Source organism: Arctopsyche grandis, chromosome 4, assembly GCF_051622035.1.
Source record: "Arctopsyche grandis isolate Sample6627 chromosome 4, ASM5162203v2, whole genome shotgun sequence".
In the NCBI taxonomy this organism is placed as follows: Eukaryota; Metazoa; Arthropoda; class Insecta; order Trichoptera; family Hydropsychidae; genus Arctopsyche; species Arctopsyche grandis.
The window spans coordinates 19620402-19642670 of record NC_135358.1 but is presented as its reverse complement, the minus strand read 5'-3'; the positions used below and the strand labels follow the sequence as shown (position 1 = coordinate 19642670).

Here is a 22269-nt window from a genome sequence, read left to right as displayed (position 1 = left end):
TCCGGAACTGAAAAAGGAATCTGGATCCGAAACTGAAACGGGTACCGAAAATCGGAACTGAACAAGGAATCTGGATCAGGAACTGAAAAATAAATTCGAATCGGGAACTGAAAAAGGAATCGAAATCTGTACTGAAATCGGAATCAAAATCGAAATCAAAATAATATTTTTTTGAAATCTTCATACTTGAAATTGAAATCGATATCGCAATCGCTCATACATAAATTCATACATATATACGATATTGTGCTTTATGTGTGCTTGATTTAATTTATGCGTGCGTATACATATAACAATAGCGGAACGCCATTACACATATTTATATGTACATATGTTATATTTATTTGAAAAAAAAAACCTCTACATTATCTAATATTAAATATTTTTTATTTTCACTCAACAGCACTACGCCATTGATTATGCTTATTATTTAAGTAATATAAGCGATCATACATATATATATATATATATATATATATATATATATATATATATATATATATATATATATATATGTGTGTGTAGGATATTAATATAAAAATGATTACAATTATGTATAATGATGTGGCTCATGCCGAACAGTTGGTACACGTATGTATTAATGTTAAGGTTGGTACCCCTGAACCGTGTGCGGTAGCGACAGTAGTAGTAGTAGGCGTCGCGCCTTGACGCGCCGGTTGCGTACGCGCATCGATTACCTATTGTTCTAAATAAACATAAGATTGAATTGAGATCGTCTTTACTTGTCTCTCTCTCCTGCAATCCTCCCTACTACCCAGCGGACTTCCTATAAAAATATATATATATATATATATATATATATATATATATATATATATATATATATATAATAATAATAATATTTCTCTTGTTTATCTTTAGTTACCCTTAAAATCGGCTAGAAACAAGCCTGTGTATACAAACAATATGTATGTACATATATACATATGTAACCTAAATACTTTTCTTGTTGTGTTTGGGTAGCTCTCAAAATCCCCCCCCCCCCTATCTTAATATAATATGAAGGTTGAGCTAGATTTATTTGACAATTCTAGAAGAATAAGACAAAATAAGATTTGAAAAGTGATTTCAAAATTGCCATTAATCGAACACACAATTATAGGGGGGAAAAAAAACTACATATATAATGTTAAATAATTTATTTAAAATTCGTTAATAATAATCCTGTTATATCATGATACAAGTTTTCCAATGTCAAGTATCTTTTAATATGATTATAAGTTTTTTTTAAACAGGATTAACCGAACCAACCGTCACTGTTTACAATTACTTTTTTACCGAACCAACCGTCTCTATTTACTTTTTTACCATTCCACCATTCCCTGAAATTGTAATATGTTTTAGTTGCTAGATTTTTATTCAAAGCTTCACATAGTAAACAAGCTTGGTGGGTTTCAGGACTATCATCATAACTATGGTATTTGTAATAATTCTTCCATTTAAAAAACTTTTCATACTCATTTTTGTTATTCATGTAATCGTTTAAAACTTTTGCTAGATCTTCAGCTCTATAACTACTGGCATCCAGGTATGAGTTTGGTGGAATAAATCTAAAATCATAGAAATAATCTAATTTATATTGATTTGGAAATTTTCAAATAATAACAGATCTTATTATGCAATATCTACTATATAATATTTTGCAGATTGAAACCATGCCAAATTACAAATTCAATAAAAAATTACATACTGACGTTTTATCTACAACCAAAATCTTAAAATAAATGATTAAATACATATATATATATATATATATATATATATATATATATATATATATAAATGTAAGGTACCAATGTTAATACCTTGAGTAATCAGAACCTCCCATCACAATTGGTACGACATCATTCAATACTGCATGAAGTAATTTTTCTGTGGTATAATCTTCACTGAAAGAATTCTCAAATGACAGATAGAATAAATAGTCATCTTTTAACATCTTCCAACACGATGACATATCATCTCTAGGACATTTTAAGTTTCCACAACGGCCGTAGATATCTAACGTTAAACCAAGTTTTTTTAAGTGTGTCTGAAGATCTCGCGCATAATTTTCTCTTCCACTCAACGTCTTACAATTTGATACAAACCATGCTGCAGTTTTGCTCTTCTTCTTAATCTCATCTTTTATATCTCGTGACACATCTTTATCGCCAATATTCCATTCAATGTTGGGTTTAGGTCCTACCAAATTTTCATTTACATCCCGTATAGCTAAATACACCCACCGAACATCCGAGTCAGTCTTATAAGTCATAGTCCAATTGAAGTAACCATCCCATTTCGGATCATCAACTGGATAATTAGCTGATGATTCTATCGATACAAATATATACCTCTGGTGAGGACTCCTGACCGATGGCATTCCGTGTTTCCACGGGTTGTTTCTCCATGTATACTCCGGTGCATGAAATAGTATCGCATCCCAACTCTCTACTCTCTCTAAATAACTGCGATTATTAGTTATGTAACAGTTATTTATCGGACAATTTGCTTCCAAGAATGACTCTCTTCCATTTTTAAATCGATTGAATGGCTCTGTGTAGTTGTGAGTCCACATCAAAATATTCTTAACTCCATCTTTGAGTCTTTCGTCGTTTTTTATGAAATTTTTTAACAGGCTAGTGTTAATTGAATAATTATAACTATATGTCAACCAAAAAATCATTGCAAAAACCCCAGCAATAAGCCATTTAATTCTTCTTTGCATAATTATTTTACGATTATCATTTAACACTTTTTAATTATTTTCAATGTTGTATCTGAAATTATTTATAAAAATATAATCTTATTGTTTTTTTTACTAAATATTTACATATGTATATATTATTTTATATATTTCGTTATCTTTATAACCAAACATTATGTATGTACCTTGAATAAAAGACGTACCTGCGCTGTGTATTTATGTACATGCTAATTGTGTTTTTGTCGAGACCACAATGTTGTAAATGCAAAACACGTTTTGTACAGAAATATTTCGAATATAGTTATGTTATCTAAATAGGTGGCTTTCAACATTTTTTTACCTGCAGACCCATAAAAATAGAGGAAACACTTCGCAGACAGGAGTCCAATGTATACAAGTTTTATTCAAACTTATTCTCGAAACTTCACAATGGACCATCTCCAAGTAGTTAGCCAATTAGTAGATAGCGCCAATGGGAAAAATTCGTCAGACAATGATATACCATCTCTCCCAAGCTATTAATAATGCGGTACTTGAAGGCGTTTACAGGAACTTTAAATTTAATAAAGCAGGATTAACATCAACGGCTCTTGAATCACCTTCGTTTCAGAGACGAATAGTCTTACTAACTCGTTATCCAACTGACGCACTTAACAGACTAACACAGCTAAACAAGGATAGTAAAATTTTTAATCTAACATGGATAAGATAAAGTCAATGTATGTACATAACCGGTCTCCGTGACGGGCCCGAAAACGCAAATATCGGAAGGCAAATATCGAAAATCGAAAGATCAAAAAAAAAGGGTTCATGGTAAACGGTACATACTCACTTAATTTGCGCGATCAGGATACAACAGGAACAAGAGGAACAGGCTCTTCCTCCCGTATTAATGTGCGCGCGCAGAATACGGGAGGAAAAGCCTGTTTCTCTTGTTCCTGTTGTATCCTGCTCGCGCAAATTAAGTGAGTATGTACCGTTTACCATGCACCCTTTTTTATCTTTTTTTTTTATTTTTTCAAAAAAAAAATAATATATTATTTTTTTTTTACATACTTCGCCGAACGCGCGTAATTTTTGGAATACTTTATATAATTTTTTAAGAAGCAGTTGTGGACTCACGCTCTCTCTTTCTGTCTTGCTTTTACATGCGCGCTTGTGAAAGAGATACCTACATATATATACACTCAATAAGTTTTGACTATTGTTGTTGGATGCATTATTTTTTTCAATAATCTATTTTTAGACATCGATGTATCTTTTCAACATGCGATACATTTGAAACAGGTAGCGGTCTTTCTCTCTTTCTTTCTTGGTTTTAATTATATGCGTGTGAGTGAGACACACAAGGATGCGAAATTTCAAGTAATCAAATAATTTTTCAACATGTATCATAAACATTTGGTATGCATTTCAGTTGGCTATAAATCCTTCCTACTTATTATGTCACCACTATTTGTAGTATGATTAATGTGCAATAAAATGTATATCGTTAATTTGCGAGTTTTTCAGTGTCTCGTAATTCAACGACTTGTAATAAAAATTCTGCATTGTAATAAATTGTAATTGGCCAAGAAGGCGCATTGGTGTTTGCCTGTAAAGGCTTCCTGGTATATATGTAAAAAAAAAAATATTATTTTAACCCGACTACCGCGTTGCCAATGTCTTACTTCGATTATTTTTTACCGATGAATTATGGCAGCTCATTGTCGTGGAAAGCAATCGATTGTTTCATGGTGCTTACGGACTAAACCAACGACGATTTTGGGCCAACTTTTTAACCAGCAGTAGCGTACAAAATATCGAAATAAAAATTAAATTTTAAAATTGAAATTAAATATCAAAATCAAGCTAAAGAGCGAGATTGAGCTAAAATTAGATCATCGTTGATGTTTTGAATTACAACAATGTTTTAAATTACGACGATACGCATTTAAAACCAGAGAAATATTATAATTTCTCTGCTTACGAGCGAAAAAAAATATTGTTAAAGTCGTCACGAGATGTTACTGTATTTCCACGTGGATGATCGATAAAAAAAAAACAATTCATAAAAAAACGCGGTGTCGGATGTCGGTGATTTGGCAAAGGGTTTTTTTTCTTTCGTCGAAATAAAATTAATAATCACACATTATCCGATAAATTTTACCTCTGAAATGATTAAATGACTTGATTTATTTCGACGAGAGAAACAATTGAAGAATAAAAAAATCCGTTTGATGTGACCGTGATGGTTAGCTTCCATCGTTGGATCACCCATACTAATACATGATATATTCTCAGTAACTGCGCATTACGGGGAAGTAAAAATAATAATTCTTTGATTTTTTTTCGATCTTAGTGCGTATCTTCGTAAGTCAAAACATCTTCGACAAACAAACGTCGAGGATTATCTGTATGTGATTGTTGATGATCTAATTTTAGGTCAATCTCGAAAATTTATTTAAATTGTGCATGTTCTGTTTTAACTTTCAATATTTAATTTTAATTTTAATATAATGATTATAATTTTATTTTGATACTTGAATTTAATTTTAATATAATAATAATAGTTTTAATTTTGATATTTAATTTCAATTTTTAAATTTAATTTTTATTTCGATATTTTGTACGCTACTGGTTTTAAAAGTTGGCCTGTGGGCCGTTCGTTGGCTTGGTGCGTACGCACCATCACACCCCTGACGTACTGCGTATAGAAAGTATGGAATACGGCAATTATGACGTCAACAACGATCGTTGTTAGCAGTCTTCGCCATTTTCATAACAACGATATATCGTTGTTGTAGCAGTCACAGGGTTAATATGATATTATACTCGAAACCAAGTCAAAATTTGATGATTCGGATTATCCGTGCCCTCCCTCCCCAGCATTAGCCCGGATAATCGAGAGTGTACTGTATAACATTTCTCTGCCGATACCTTTATACAAACTGATAGTTAAAAAACGCTGATGCAAGTCACAATATATATGTATAATATTAAATAATAACAAACAATTTTTTTTACTAATCCATAAACATATACATACATGCGGATATCGAATATTTTGCGAAAAGTTTTTTTAAACTAATTCGTTCTTGCATTATCAACACTGAAAAAACTGGTAAATTTAATTTTGTACATATATGTATAAGGTTTTTTTTGATAGTGTGTCACCATGTAGAAATAAATTTAATAATGACGTAAATAGAAATAGAATGTAATTCTCTTGTGGTTTCATAAATAAGTCATACAGTCTAATAGAAATTGTAAATAAATTGGAAAATTCTGACAAATTCATATATTTTCAGCAATTATATATTATACTACTAGTGTTGTACCCGATGACATATCATCGCATGGGTGTTGGCAAGTTATTAAATAAAATCAAAATTAAAAGAAATGTGTCGGTTCGATCCGCACGCCGGTCAAATTTATCTCAAATGCCTTTTAAATATATTTAATTTAATATTTATATTTAATTATTTAATATGAAAAAAGGTAAAAACTACCTACCTACCTACATGTTAACAATAGAAAAATTAATTAATTAAATAAATTTTCAATAGATGGCGGTAAATTCTCTGCCAAGAAGAAAAATTGGTAACAAATAGTATATATAGAAGTTTTTTCTTTTGTTATTGTATTGTATATACGTTTTGGCAGTGGTTTAGCTGTGACCTACATATGTATGTCGAATCGAAACGACTATTATAGTACGGCGAGCGTTATCTCAGACAGAATAGTGATATTATATATATGATTGAGATTTGTGAAATCATCGAAAATCGAAAACACCCTACCAAGTTATCACTACAGCTGACTTTATTTGAAATCTTGCTACATGTTATTTAATATTTTATATTTCTTCCACTTTTAGGTTGGAGAGATGTTGAAGGGAAGCAGGCTCGTTTTGATGGACGCTCCGCTGAAGCTCTGGAACGTGTCGGTGCAGCAGCACGATTAGCTAGGCCAACTCGAGCTCCTGCAGCTCCAGCTCGTCGTCCACATCGAGGACGACATGCCATTAAACACCTCTTCACAGCTGCTAGTAAATTTCATAAGAACCTACGACGGTACATTTTACTTTTTTATTTTACTTAAGCACATTATTAAGTTAATTATAATTTAGTTGAACTTTTTCGCGACATATTGTACATATTTAGATGATCTTTATCATTATACATACACTAGTGTTGTGCCCGTTGATTTCAATGGGTGGCTTCGGAAAGGAATTGATACACGAATTAAAATAAATTTATATGTTATATATCAATATAGTTTAATAATAGTAAAAAGTCGAGCGCTCATTAAACGCTACCCGTTCGCCCGCGTCGAAATGATGAATGAATGTGTGTGCCTTTGTGTATGTGTGTACGCTCCCGTGCATCTGACGTCAACGCAAGTGCTCAATATCAGGAGCATATGCCAGACGATCCACACCCCCCACTTCCCCGCTAAACTGCTTACTCGCATCTCGTCTCTATGCATAACGTATACTCCTGGTGTTCTAAAATTTGGTTTTTTGAAATCTTCATACTTATCGATGCATTCACATATAACCACAAACATACATCGCATCCGTTTTTATATATATTATACTAGTTGTTTTACCCGGCTTCGCTCAATTTTTATAATATAAATATCGTAAACATGGCGAATGCAATAGTAAATATTCATTTGTTTTTTTATTAAATTTATTTGATATCATTTTTGACTCGATTATGAAATTCCCAACCAAAGATATATACATACAAAGTCTCTTTCGAAATTATGTATTGGATTTTTATAGATTAACTTATTAATTAATGTAGCATTTTATATTAAATTTCGATAATTGTATTTGAATTCATCAAATTAAAAGTCCAATTAATTAAAATTACATTAATTATGAATTACTAATTAATGGTAAAATTTTGTACGAAAATCATTACTTGGGACCAAAATTTTGTCCAAATTCGATTTAACCTGTAATATATGAATACAATTGATTAAACCATTGCATTTTTATTTCAGAGGTGTTTATTTGGCGTGCATTATTTATCATGAAGATAAGGTGCTAGTCACCAATGAAGATTTTTTACCAGTAATAGAAATAGACGAGACTTACCCTGCTTGTATATATACGGATTATCATTGGTTAATGAAGGTATTTATTTTAACTATTTTGGATTACTTTTTTCAAATTTATTTTATTATTAGTTCAATTAATGAAACTCTTTGCTATATATAGGTGGCTTGCACATGGGACGATGTAAAAGGTTTGAGAAGTGATATGGAAAAGAATGCATCCTCCGCTATTCATTTTAGAACTAAATTACTCGCAGCTGCTGCACAAATGCAATCTGCACTATGTATACAAGATTTAGGTAATAATTTTTCTCTTTTAATATTAAAACATTTTTAGAGAATACCTACAATATAAGAATCTTTCAATTCTAGGCCAACTTTACCATAAGCCATTGCGGGACAGTCACGGCACATTGGTAATATCTTGCATCAATTCTGTCAAATCGCCAAAGAGCGTTTCAGTGATCAATTCTAGATGGATGCCATTGAATAAAGTGCACAAAAAGTTGACCGTTCTTAGTGAGGATAACACTATTGGAGATCTGTTAATGGGAACGATCCAAGAACAAATTAACTATCATCAAGTATGCAAAGTTCGCTTGTTGCATTGTAACAAATACCATTGGTATTTTATTAATCAATTTAATTCGATTATAGTTGTCATCTGTGAAATTACCTCGAGGTCTGTATTTGGGTTATTTGAAGCTGCAATCGTCCGTAGATCTTATTCAAGTGGTTGTGCCGTCCAAAGCTCCGAACGTGCTGCCCCATTGCAAAATGAGAGACAACTCTCACGTTTCTGCGTTAGTATTTATTATTTTTAATTTATTGCATTTTTTCGCATATATGGATGTGTATAAAACATAATTTTCGTTTACAGTGAAGAATGGGATTATTTAAAGCAACAGCAAACGAAAAGTTTAGTAGAACACCAGACGAAATCAAGTAGAAGAATGTCAATTACGAGTATCCAGTCTCAATCGCCGACAGAATCTCAGCAAATGTTCCTAGATCTTGTTACGTCAACTGCCAAAAAGCTATTCAAATATATGGATATTCCACTGGAAAATGCTCTAACGCATAGACTTTACGATATTGAAATAATAGATTTAAGTAGTGATGTAAGTTTTATTATTATATGCCCTCCAGCAGAACAAGCTTGTTCAGTGCCAGGTCAAAGAGAGATACTTTTACAGCGAGGTGATCTCTTGAGTTTGCCGATTCAAGCTTTCGAAATGATACATCTCAACACATATCAAAACAGTATTATAAATAAATACTCAAAATTAAGTTGTACATTGGAGCTTGACACGGTGCTAGCGAACCACTCACACAGAGAAGCATTCTCAAATAGTGAATTGCAAACGGCTAAGGATAGATTAGTAAAATTACAAGAGCTTCAAAATAATTTGAATGCAGTTTGGAAGGATTCTAGATGGTTAATGGATGTTATAAGTTTCGCTAGGGATAAGGATAAATTACAGGGTGGCACTGGAAACAATAACATTGGTATTCAAATGAAGAATCTAATCAGCAGAATACCCACAACATTAATCAGCACGGATAATAATCCAGTCGCCGATAATTTAATGGTCATTGCCAATGTTAACAATTCCAACTTGAAACGAACTTTACTTCAATTGCCACCGAGAGATCCGAAATTAGCAAAAAGCTCTCCCGGTCGAGGATCATGGCCAGGGCCCAATGCGACCAGTCCACTTGGCCCTCCCTGTACCAATCTTCTATCAACTGAATTCAGCAAATCTGAACAGCACTTAAGCATTTCACCTAGAAACGACTCTGTATCTACTTTGAATCTTAGTGGATCACAATATTTAAGCGCTACTTCCGATGCACTCAGCGTTCTAGATCCTTACTCTAGGAAAAGTAGTGCTGATTCTCAATATACACATTCCAGTATGGTTAGCAATAATTATTACCCTGTAGTTCAACCCGTTCCTTGCAAAGTATTCGAAGAGCCCGTTATAATCAATAGACTTCCACCTTCAAGAAGCCAGGATACTCTTCTTTCCCAACCAAATTCAAACACTCAACGAAGAAAAAGCTCAACACTCAATTCTAGTTTATCGGCAACATCCAGTCCTCTTCTTCACGTCAAACCATTCTATGCCAGCAGTATGGTAAGTGTACATACTGCAAATACCACAAATACGTCAGATTCTTTACATAGCATGTCGAGCGATTCCGAAGGGCAAAGTTGTCCAGTTTCGACGTCCACACCAAATAAGCCAAAAACGAAAAAATCGCACAAACCAAAAAAGATCGAATTGAACATATCTTCGTCAAAAAGCATGTCGAATGTTAAATGTAACCTAGATTTTACAGACACAGGGCAAACTGGAGTGTTTCTCAAACCGACTACTTACTTAAAGCCTACATTGAATGCAATTCAATCTGAAACTGAACTTGAAAAAACCCATTCCGAGTGTTTGTATAATGAAAACGCCAAAACTCACGACGAGAACCAGTTTTTTCTTGAGGCGGCCAAAGAGCAAACCGGCGACGACAGAACATCAGAATATTCATCCAGATGCGATAGCCGAACAGATGATGAACGAACCAACTCTGTTCAAAAAGATTACAAAGTATCTGAAAAAAACGCGCCACTTACACAAACAAAGATTCTTCAGCAACAGAATAATGAAGCGTCGGATGTAGCGAGTTCGAGCGACGGCAGCCGCTACAGTTCGCACAGCAGTCTCCGCGACCAGTCACTGAATTCTGAACCGCTCACTGTCAAAAATCTGTCACCGGGTATATTGCAAGTGTACGCTGCCTACGATACCGGCCTCGCCAGCGGAACGTCTCTAAAATTGCATGTCACCCCTCGCACGTCTGCCAGGGAAGTCGTAGACTTGGTGGTTAAGCAACTCAACATGGCCGTCGTTCTCAAAGGTAAAGATGGTCCAATTTACACTAGTGATAAGCTTAAAAATTTCTGCTTAGTCGCCGTTATAGGTGCTAGAGAAAGATGTCTTAGGGATGACTTTAAACCCTTACAATTACAGAACCCGTGGAGGAAAGGTCGATTGTATGTTAGGCAAAAACATGATGTTTTGGCAGCACTAGAACACTCCAGCAAACAAGTTGCTTTCATTTAATCATTCCATTCCTTTCAATTATAGACTTTTGTGCATGTTTAGATTGTATCTATAGTATGCTATTTCGATTGTTATTTTTACTAGTGAAGTGTATACGATGAAGAAAGATGATCTAGTAAAATCAAAAGCCCTTGAATTATTCTGTAAAACTTTTTAAACACTTTTATTCCAGACATTCCAGTGCACATTCGCCTTTATCCAGTCGACTTAAATTTTCAAAATATTGCTTTCCAACTATTAACTGTCTACGTAGTGTATCTGTATTATATTTTGTAAAAGTTGACGTCCTTATATGCCACAAGTATTAATTTATAATAAAAAAATGACTCAATTGATCTACATATACATTGTTGTTAGTTTCATGTTTTTTACATTGCAAACATTTAAATGACAACTTGTATTTTAGGGATTGAACATAGGTGCTTATAGAAAGAATTACGGTGCAGGTCGCAGATGTATATTCTAGGCTGGAAGTGTGCATGTATTTTTTAAGTATCGTTTCATATATATGGAATATTCGTTACCTATATAAGAAATGTGTCAATATAAAGTATTTTGAAGATCTCCGTTGATTTTAATTTGTATAGTTTAGTTAAAAAGAATAGGTTGCTTTAGATAATAAATATGTGACGGTGTTAAATGGCTTTGTATCTTTAGGAACCGACGTTCAATTTTATTGATAAAGATATAATTTATGTATGCGCGTTATTTAAATTATGGTGTGTACATTCAGTTCATGGTGCATATTGTATCATAAGTTGTTGCCATAGATTTTAAATGTGCCGGGAGAGTAAACTTGGACAATTTCGCTATATGATGGTGTCAATTTTTGAGCGTATCGATTGAGAGTGTACGTTGATGTTGCGAAATGTTTTCCTAGTTTACTTTTTCTTTAACATCTCATTTCCACGTATGCATATTAAAATCTGAATTACTTCTCTATATATGTACTGTAATATTATAATAATATTTATTGTGAATCTTATATGTATTGCAAAGATATTACGAAATGATTTTTATTTTAAATATTAAACGCATTATTGCGAGAATGAGCTTTATTGAAAATTATTTGAAGATTATAACGTTTAAATAAAATCTAAATAAAGTTTTATTAGTCTTTACAAATTATAACTCCAATACTAAGTAGCCATGTAAAATATATTATTTTTTTAGTATAAAAGAATATTTAAATTTACCTGATTTTAAGAAAACCCTATTTTTAAATCAAGTTGCCATATTTATTGATTAATATCATCATATTTCAATTCACAAATAAAAACTTTGAATGTGAGTTTAAGTAGAAAAATGTGTATTTTTATAATATATTATTTAATATATATATATATAAACATACATATGTGTATATGTATGTCCATATATATATACTCTGTATGTGTACTTTGTTTTAAGTAAATCATAGTTAAAGCCTACTGAATGTCTTATGATTGATTAATTATCATTAGGAATACTGTGGAAGATTAGGCGAATGATTTATTCTGTGTAAATTTAGTTCGTTCAAACGTACACAATCTACACACGTTGTATTATTATTGTTATTATAATATGTTCTATTATTATTATTAATTAAATACACTTGCAAAAATTGTATAGATTGAAAATCTGTACTATACTGAGAATTATTCAGTATGTATTCATTAATTACAAAATGTATTTCATTTGTTAATAAAATTGTGCTTAATTGTTCCAAGCAGAAAAAATGAAATATATTTATCAGTGTATTTTGTATTTTTTATTCATACCTATAAGTGTGTACATATTTACATATGTACGTATAATGAAAGTCCCAAAATTATCAAAATTTAAGACAGTTACACGATAAATACCTGCATCCTACATACAAAATATATAACAATTTACAAATTTACTAAACAAAGTAAACTAATACCATAATACAAACAAAATAAAGTAAAACAGTAAATAAATTATCAGTATGATAGAGCCATTTATGAAAAGGCACAATATGATAAAGCCAAATACATGAAAAATAAAGATATGATTGTCAAAATGGATAACAATATTTGCCAATTACTAAGTGAAACAATTTCTGGCAAAATCGTGACGTGAATTTATCTCACGTATACTGTACATGTCAAAACGTATATTTAGACAATATTTGTAAATACCAAGCAAGTGGTCAAAATAGATGAAGACAAATAAATGATCACTTCTATATAGAGGTGATTTTATAACACAAAATTTTAATAAAATCAATGGATTAGCTAATTTTAATTAGCATATAATAATAAAAATTATCGAAATATCCAAATTGGGTGACATATTTTAAAATACTAGGAACGAAAATAAATTTGGTGTTTGGTTCTCTATAATTGTACATGGGGGCCAAACTAATAATTTTGCACAGATTACTGTAAGATATTCTTTGGTGGATTCCGATGGAATGATAAATATTACGCACAAAAACATTTAGATTATGTTTGTGGCAGGATAAATAAAAGCGAACTCTATTTGCATTTTGAGTAATAATATCTATAGTAGATATCATTACTCAAAAGATAGAGTAGATATCTGGGGGTGCTGCGGTTGATTAAAAGTAAAAAAAATGTTTATTTGGATTATATTTTACTATTAACATCAAAATTAAACATTATATGTATTTTATTTCATTAAAAAATTGATTCTTCTGTCTTTTTTCCTTGAAAAAAGGTCTATCACCTTTTCGTTAAATTTTTCACTGTTCGTAATCATTTTTTTTCAATTGATAGCATAGACAAAGCCCTCAATCTTTCTTGAACCATTGTGTTTCTTATATATGTATGTCTTTATTCTATTTATTGATGAAAAACACCGGTCTGGCTCAGAGGTAGTTTTTAACTTTTTAAGTTTTCTTTAATTGAAAATGCATCGATATTACTAGATTGCAGCTTCTCTTGATTTCGATACCATCTTAAATAGTGACGTGTAGAAGGAAGTGTAGAAACGTGGAAAGTGTAAGAGGTGTAGAAGGAAACACAAAAGGTGTAGAAGAAATGAGGAAAAGTGAGGAGCGTGTCGGGCGCGCACACGAACGCAAAAAGAAATGCGTACTGTTGGGAGTGCAGTACGGACCAAGCTTCTAGCTGCCCCCACACCCCTCCTTCGCCCACTCGGCATATTCCATCGAAAACCGTACTGCACAAAATCATAAATTATGCCTCACTTTCTGATATTAGTACCGCGATGTATGATCATTATTGTATGTATCGGTGTACGGGCGAGCTTAAGAGGGCTGGACAGCAGCGCCTTGTCCATACAAACGTACTATACTTCTCCCTTCCTCAATTATGGCACTAGAGAAATTATTTTTTAATATGCTATGGATATCCACCATTGGGGTGCATCTATCGTTTTATTTTTTTTGATTAATTATTTTTTATATGAGCTAGGAGCCGCCAAACATCTATAAAATCGCCTCTTTTTTACACCCACGAAACAAGTCCAGCGTGCTTATTTAACGGTCGATTTAAAAAAAAATACGCCGATAGATGCACAGAAAGTATTTTTCTCATACCGATGATGAAATTTTTTTAAAAATTGGTCCAGTTTTGGAGGAGAAAATAGTAGAATATGAAACCTCGATTTTGTCAATTTAAAATACGTTTTATCTGGTCGAAGCGCAACTGTCGCATTCACTCAATATATATATATATATATATATATTGATATATATTTTCGCATTCACTCAATATATACATACACTCAATATATATATCGAAGGAAGGAACGGTAACAAAATTAAGGTTTCAGGTGTACAGCCCTCTTAATACACGCTTAAATGATATTTATATTTTTATATAATATATGTACATACATTTATGTATATAATTATGGGGACTGATCTAGTTGTGAAGGTGTTCTTCACCACCAGTCCGCCATGTGTTATAGATAGGTTCGTCTGTGTTTCGGTATTAAATACTGGTATATGTTGGATATGGTATTTATTTTGATGTAACAACGTATACACGAGTATGATTAATAGTTGGTAAAAGTATGTCGTTCAGCGGTCTCTGGATATGGTAGAGTGTCGCTGGCTCGGCATTCGGCTATGTTCAGCAAGTCTCTGGATGCGGCAGTGTGTTGCTGGCTCGTTGTTCGGCTATGTTCGGAAGGTCTCTGGATACGGCAGTGTGTTGCTGGCTCGTTCGGCTGGTTGATCCTCCATGGTCAGCGTAGTGTAGTGGTGGCAGGTCAGAAGCTGGATGTCGACTGGTCTGCTGCTGTGTGTCGACGCTTGCTGCTGTGGGTCGACTGGCGTTGTTTGGGTTTCGTTGCAGCTGTTGTTGATGCGTATGCGAGGAATGTGTTTTTGTCGATGGGGTAGAATTTTCTGGAACGATTGGCACCGTTCCGCTCGATGTAGTTTAATGGCTGCGGTGTGCTTCGACCGGTTTGGTTCCACTCTACTGGTAGGGGTGGAGCTTTCTGGAACATTTTGGCACCGTTCCGCTTGATTTTAGTTTAATGGCTGCAGGTGTGCTTCGACCGGTTTTTTTCCACTCGACTGGTAGGGGTGGAGCTTTCTAGAAGGTTTTGGAAATGTATTCTGCGTCGCAGTAAATGTCTTGATGATGGTGACGAGATTCCCACAAATAATATAAAATTTTTCTCATTTTCCTTGGGGGTGCTGCAGTACCGCAGTGCATATGGACGAGCCGCCACTGGTTATAAATATAATTTGATCACTATTAAATATTTATTTCATTATAATTCAGAAATCAGTTCAGTTTAAATCACATTATGTGGTGATTTTCCATAAAATAAAGTGAAAATTGAAGTATGTAAATATTATATTTTGTAGAATATCTAGGTGTGTTCGCAAACACCGTTATGGAAGCGTGAAGTGAAGTGCATACATATGTATCTGTAGTTAGTAGTCCAGCCGCATTCCGCTGTCAGTTGGCCGGCGACTGTTGTTGGTGTGGTTTGTCCGCGAATTTGTTTCCAAGCCTTTCCCCGGCCACCAGAACATTAGACCAGCCAGCATTAGAAGTGTCCAATACTTGCATCATCATGATCGCCAACACGGGGTGAGGCCGATCCTTCCAATTTCTTTTACATTTACCCACACATGTCTTTCATAATTGCTATACACGCCACGTTCAAAGTTCACTTCACAAATTTTCAAATTGAATCTGTCCCAACACTAAATATAAATTAGTGAACACACGTAGACCGTTTATATAAACATTTACTTTTTACGTATATAATATTATACGTAGTGGTAATTGTTTAATTATAAGTTCAATTGATTGAATCGCTTATTCATTTCAAGTATGCTATTTTAGAAACTTTCTTATTTTCACAGTGTTGTCATCATTTGTATTACTTACATATACTCACTACATGTCAAAGAATATTTTAATATACACATATGTTAAAGTATCAACTTTCCATTTTTATTACAGTTACTTTATTAACATAATAACTGTACTATTATAAAATTCTAATGTCAAAATAGTTAGTTATCTTCATTGTGACAACAGTTATCTTTCATATTTTTATCTTTCCCACGTTATTATATATTATATTTTATCTGATGAAAATCTCGTGATGTTTTATATAAGAATAATTATCAAATTAATTATTGCTTCACAACAACTAATGAAATTTTGATAACATCTTTTTCTTCGAATCTTCAGCAAACTCGCCGGACGTACCATCTTTATTACTGGAGCGTCTAGAGGAATCGGCAAAGCTATTGCTTTGAAAGCAGCTAAAGATGGTGCCAATATCGTTGTTGCGGCTAAAACTGCCGAAACCCATCCAAAACTTCCAGGCACCATTTACACGGCAGCTGCTGAAAGTAACGTTATTTTATTTAAATAATGAGGATTTTGGTTTATTTTATATCATTTTTATTTAAAAATGTATTCATATTTTCAGTCGAGGCTGCCGGTGGAAAGGCTTTGCCTTGCATCGTCGATATCAGAGATGAGGCCCAAGTCCAAAGTGCTATAGACCAAGCCGTTAAAAAGGTTACATAATTTCCCTACAACATTCAAACGTTTGCCTATTATATTGGAAACTGTGTAACGTTTGATTTTTCTTTTCAGTTTGGTGGTATTGACATTTTAGTCAACAATGCCTCGGCTATTGCTCTGGTTGGAACGGCCCAGCTTGATATGAAGAAATACGATTTGATGCATGATATCAACATCAGAGGTACATTTTTAGTGTAAGTATTATACTTTGTACATTTCAAATATAAGAAAATTTACATATTATCAATTATAATTGTTGTAAAAGTTATCGATTATTCATTATTACCACTTGAATGAATGACCTTTGAAGCGTATTCTTTTTACACTGATTATAATAGTATATTGTATTATTTTTGCACTCTGTTCATAGGTCAAAACTTTGTTTGCCGCATCTGAAAAATAGCAATCACGCTCACATTCTCAACCTCTCCCCCCCCCTAAATCTAAGCAAACATTGGTATGTATATTTCTCAAATATTATTTCTGTATAGTATTTCTCAACAATTTAAGCACAATGATATTTATTATAGGTTTACAAATCACGTGGCCTACACAATTGCCAAATACGGTATGTCAATGTGTGTCTTGGGAATGGCTGAAGAATTCAGACCACTCAATATTGCAGTTAATGCTTTGTGGCCCAGAACAGGTTAACAATCATACAATTTTATTTTTAAATACTTAAATAATTTTTTAATAACATATTTGATCAATATTTACATTTTTGTTTAGCTATCGATACTGCTGCCATCCGTATGCTGACTGGAACTGGAGAGCATAGTCGTAAGCCCGATATTCTTGCGGATGCAGCTTATGCAATCTTATCCAAGTGCGTATCGGACTATGATCTGTGAAATGAAACATTGTTGAATTTTTATCAATACTTTGTTTTTAAACTAGGGATCCAAAAGCAGCATCGGGCAACTTCTTCATCGATGAAGACGTCGTTAAAGAGGCTGGTGTTACAGATCTTGTTCCCTACGCTTGTAATCCAGGTAAATTATTTTATTGTTATCATGAAATATTTATAATACTTAATATAAAATATTTATAATACTTAAAATTAAGTTTTATAGGGGTTTATATAAATATCTAAATTTGCATCTAAGATACATTTTATATATATTATAAAACGTAGTGCATGAAATGCGTTGATTTGCAGCAAATGCTGATTCTCTAATGATGGATGGTTTTATCGATGACGAACCTTGCGATAGTTCTAAAGAATTACTCAATATTTATAATAGCCGGAGAGCTGCAACTAAAGGAAACCGACTTTTTCATACGTCTACCGCGTCATTTGCGTCGGACGATGAGAAAAAGGTTTGTTTCAACCGATGAAACCTTAAATTGCCTTCTTTTACAGCAACGCAGCAACTTGTCGAGACATTCATTTGGTCCCATCTTTGAACGATCCGTCATTACTTAAATGGATGCATTTTCCATATTTTTTCATTTGTTTTTCAGAAAATGCTAACAGCCTAATGCTGGACTTTTTCTTGGACGAGGATCCAGCAGCTATTGCTAAACAGCATGAAGAAACTCTGGCAGCAAAAGCTAGCCCCAAGGTGTGAATTTAATAGGCGCCACTATGTTGATACAAGAAATTACTGAAAGCATTCATATATTTTTTTATGCAACTTAATTTTTGGTCAGTTGTTTATCAGTAACTTTCAACGCAGTGGAATAGTGAAATTTTGATCCAACTATTAAAGTAAATTAACCATTTACTTACATGCTGACGATATACATATGTATATGTACATTTATACTGGTTGCTTATTTTATTTACTGATCGTTTATTTGTAGTTACTGACTGTTAATAATAATAACTGTCAATTTATTAATAGACCAAAACCATTTAAAGTTACTAGCCAATTAAATGCAGGCCTATTTTTGACATGTAGTTTTATTAATTTGACTTAATTACTATTTGGCGAAATATAATGATACAATGAAAAATAAAAATATTAATTTTACATTTATTTTAGGCTGATAGTGGGTCTCAGAGTCAAATTCGATTATTATTCGAAGATATTACCAAAACTTTGAATACTGAAATTGTTGGAAAAACTCAAGCAATTTTCCAATTCAATGTTAAAGGTATTGAGTATTTTAAAATATTTAATGTACATATTAATAGTTTTTGTTAGTTTTCTTATATTTTTTTTGTGCATTTATGTTTTATCAGGAAAGGAAGAGGGCGTTTGGTATCTTGACCTCAAGAATGGAGAAGGATCATGTGGACAAGGAGAGCCTCCATCTCCAGCTGATGCGACCTTAACAATGGACAGCAAAAATTTCTTCGACATGTTTACTGGTAATTAATATATAATTCAGAATGCTCAAAAATTATAAGATATAATAACTACATAACTAAATTGCATTCATTTTTTTATGTATTTACTTGTAGGTAAATTGAAGCCAGCCAATGCATTTATGATGGGAAAACTCAAAATCACCGGTGACCTTCAGAAGGCAATGAAGTTAGAAAAGTTGATGAAAAGTTTAAAATCAAAGCTGTGATCATTTTATAGAATATTTCCTATGAACGGACAATATTTTTTATGGAGTGATATATTTTTGTACTGCCTTTTTATAATGCATCTTTAAATTAATAACATAAAAGATTTTATTTTATATTTAAGATAACTACCGTTTTTTTTAACATTTTTCCCAATTGCCGTTTTGATATTGTTTTGTTAATTCTTACGGAAAATTCGGAATTTTTAATTTTTGGTAAATTTGCATTACTAATTATATAATTTTTGTTCGAGTTTCTAGAAAAACGATAATTTTATGGACAATTTAATATCATAAGTTTTTTTGTTTGAACTGCAATATAATAAAACATTTTGAATGTATTGTACAAACAAAAATATTATAAATATGTATGTGTTAAGTATCAATTTGTTTATATATATATATATATATTTGTAAATTAATTTATTGATAATAAATCAACAATAAAAAAAAAAACATTACGTATTTAACTAAACTTCTACAATATTTTAAAACATTTTTAAGGTAAATAACTAGTTGGAAATTTAAAAGTCCTTTTTACATTGCTCCCTCACTTAAGTTCATTTGCTTGTGCAAACTGAAGTCATTGCCATGTAGGGAAACCCTAACTGAAGGAAGCAAGTACTAATGATGAAGAAATTTGTGAAAGTAAGCTCATTATACAATCATTTGCGTAATTCTATGGTAAAAAGTCATGATATTCCACTAGCTTCACAATATGACTAATGAATTGGTTCGACAAATCAGATGAAAAAATTCCAGCATTCCGCACATTCAAATCAGAGAACAACTTACCAATATTTTAACATTCTAGTGAAAATCAAAGATATTAAAAAAATATCAGTCATGCTGACCATACGTCCTTTATTTCACTGATCATTTATATTTATCTATTTTTCTAAAACTGTTTTCTTTATTTTGTAACATCAAACTGTTAAATTTTTTTTTTTTAATATTTCACAGATAAAGAAATTCCTTTCAAACCGTTGAATTTTCCTTATATGTATCTGACTGGATCGAATTCCCCCATCGAACGATTATTTTCATTTGTGAACAATACGTGGACTAATGAAAGAACCCAATTAAAAATAGACACACTAGAAGTATATACTTATACCAAATGCAACTGTGAAATGAGCTATATACAATTTTATGATTTTTTAAGCCACGAACCTGCGTTATTAAAAAAGATAAATATCAAAATTAATTTCATTTAAATTCCAGTGATGTGTAATAAATGTGATTGTTTAAAATTCAAACATTTTTAATGCTACTATCATATACATATATCTTATATCCAGGCGCGGCTCGTGCATAGGAACTGCGACGCTGCAGCACCCCCAGAAAAATTACAAAAAAATCACATTTACAACTTGTATTTAGATATATTTGACATACTCATTAATAATGATTATGTCAAATATCTAATCATTCTTATTTAAATTATATTCACAAGTTGCAAATGTATACAAATGTGATTTTTTTTTTTCTGGGGGTGCTGCAGCGCCGCAGTTCCTATGCACGAGCCGCGCCTGCTTATATCTAATACATACTTTCGAAAGAGATTTTCTATGTATGTATGTTTGTTTGTTTGGTTCGTAGAATCCGTGACGTTCAATTTAATAAAAAACAAATGAATATACAAATAAATTTAAATAAAATAAAACTATTCAAATAAATTTAATAAAATGTTTACTATTAGATTAGCCATATTTAAGCGGTTTATATTACAAATACCGAGCGAAGCCAGGAACACTCACCAGCCGAAGTATGTGTAGACCAGTGATGAAACCTTAAAATGTTTGCTAATCACATAGTATAATTTTAACCAGTCTTGTGTAGATTTTTATAAAAGCGTTCAAGAGAATGAATTCATTTTTATTTCATAAATGTGCGTCCATGATTATTTTGTCTTCGTTTTAAATAATTTAGGTACTATTTAGAAATATGTTTTTTTAAAAAAATGTTCTGGTTTTCAATTTGGAAAAAATGGTTGCCTTAAGAGGGGTGGACACCAGCGCCTTGTCCATACAAACGTATTACACTTCTCCCTTCCTCAATTATGGCACTAGAGAAATTATTTTTAAATATGCTATGGATATCCACCATTGGGATGCATCTATCGTTTTATTTTTTTGATTAGTTATTTTTTATAGGAGCTAGGAGCCGCCAAATATCTATAAAATCGCCTCTTTTTTACACCCAAGAAAAGAGTCCAGCATGCTTATTTAAGACTGGCCGCGCACTAGGCAGCCAGGCTGCCGCAGCCAATCTAACATACGGTGGCTCATTGGAGCCCGCGCACTAGGCAGCCAATAGATCGCGTACGATTGCACGGCAGCCAGCTGGCTGCACGCAGCCAGAGCCTGCAAGGTAGAATGTATGTGGCTAGTATGTGGCTGCCTTCAGTCTCCGCGCACTTGACGTAGCAGCCAGAAGTTTTACGCCGCGGATAGCGAATAGAATCCCAGAGACTGTGTGACCTTTCAAGGATTATCTGTAACGGATATCTGTTAACGGATTAAATCGTAAGGCAATATGGGATATGTCTTCAGAAGAATATAGTGATCGAGATGTGAAAAGACGAAGATGGTAGGAAATCACAAATACAAAGTGTGAGGAAAGCTTGGTTTTATTAATCTTACATACATATATGTTTACCATCGATGGCACCAATGCAATTGGGAAAATTTGCATTTTTATTGAAACCATTTGCTATCTCAATCCATCTTTCTCCATTCAATTCTGGAAACGCTGTTTGTTTGAATGAATGAATCCAAAATCTTCTCTTTGCTTTGCGTTTCTTACGAAACAAGAGGTAAAGAATTATTTCTTCTACGCTTGACGGAAAGGTGACTACTGGCCG

General features: G+C 32.7%; 3 protein-coding genes across 9 annotated transcripts in view; 2 read left to right on the top strand and 1 right to left on the bottom strand.

Moving 5' to 3' along the window:
• Positions 1 to 10981, top strand: part of wake (ankyrin repeat and fibronectin type III domain containing protein wide awake) — a 62168-nt gene extending 51187 nt beyond the window's left edge. Inside the window, exons 9-14 of the mRNA XM_077429441.1 lie at positions 6570 to 6765; positions 7706 to 7838; positions 7923 to 8058; positions 8132 to 8343; positions 8417 to 8562; positions 8640 to 10981. Of these exons, the coding sequence (XP_077285567.1) occupies positions 6570 to 6765; positions 7706 to 7838; positions 7923 to 8058; positions 8132 to 8343; positions 8417 to 8562; positions 8640 to 10881 (3065 nt within the window). The 3' untranslated portion in view covers positions 10882 to 10981. The remainder of the gene's footprint in view (positions 1 to 6569; positions 6766 to 7705; positions 7839 to 7922; positions 8059 to 8131; positions 8344 to 8416; positions 8563 to 8639) is intronic.
• Positions 1146 to 3406, bottom strand: LOC143910309 (alpha-(1,3)-fucosyltransferase C-like). Of its 6 annotated transcripts, XM_077428724.1 has the most exons (5): positions 3051 to 3353; positions 2098 to 2783; positions 1827 to 2022; positions 1479 to 1571; positions 1147 to 1343 (listed from the first exon to the last, which is right to left on the bottom strand). In XM_077428724.1, exons 2-5 carry the CDS (start codon positions 2729 to 2731, stop codon positions 1259 to 1261), a joined length of 1008 nt encoding a protein of 335 aa, XP_077284850.1. In that variant the 5' UTR covers positions 2732 to 2783; positions 3051 to 3353; the 3' UTR covers positions 1147 to 1258. The 6 variants fall into 6 exon arrangements, with proteins under 6 accessions (XP_077284847.1, XP_077284846.1, XP_077284845.1 ...); XM_077428721.1 differs by having other exon boundaries at positions 1146 to 1571; positions 1827 to 2783; positions 3051 to 3262; positions 3341 to 3386; XM_077428723.1 differs by having other exon boundaries at positions 1827 to 2783; positions 3051 to 3370.
• A 4739-nt stretch (positions 10982 to 15720) lies between the features above and the next one.
• On the top strand, positions 15721 to 19842 carry Hsdl2 (Hydroxysteroid dehydrogenase like 2). 2 transcript variants are annotated; one of them, XM_077430117.1, is made up of 12 exons: positions 15721 to 15926; positions 16539 to 16702; positions 16783 to 16874; positions 16953 to 17074; positions 17251 to 17337; positions 17411 to 17529; positions 17613 to 17709; positions 17781 to 17875; positions 18348 to 18448; positions 18872 to 18983; positions 19072 to 19200; positions 19294 to 19842. In XM_077430117.1, the coding sequence occupies exons 1-12, from the start codon at positions 15910 to 15912 to the stop codon at positions 19404 to 19406; spliced, it is 1248 nt and encodes a 415-aa protein (XP_077286243.1). In that variant the 5' UTR covers positions 15721 to 15909; the 3' UTR covers positions 19407 to 19842. The 2 variants fall into 2 exon arrangements, with proteins under 2 accessions (XP_077286243.1, XP_077286242.1); XM_077430116.1 differs by lacking the exon at positions 18348 to 18448 and adding an exon at positions 18043 to 18203 and having other exon boundaries at positions 15753 to 15926.
• Positions 19843 to 22269: the final 2427 nt, after the last annotated feature.

Coding starts and splice junctions, on each gene's coding strand:
- LOC143910309 (XM_077428720.1), bottom strand. CDS start 2,731: ATGCAAAGAAGAATTAAATGGCTTATTGCTGGGGTTTTTGCAATGATT. Junction 1,572..1,826: donor GGAGGTTCTGATTACTCAAG/GTATTAACATTG, acceptor CTATGATTTTAG/ATTTATTCCACCAAACTCAT.
- Hsdl2 (XM_077430116.1), top strand. Junction 17,338..17,410: donor CTAAATCTAAGCAAACATTG/GTATGTATATTT, acceptor TATTTATTATAG/GTTTACAAATCACGTGGCCT. Junction 17,710..17,780: donor GCTTATGCAATCTTATCCAA/GTGCGTATCGGA, acceptor TTTTTAAACTAG/GGATCCAAAAGCAGCATCGG.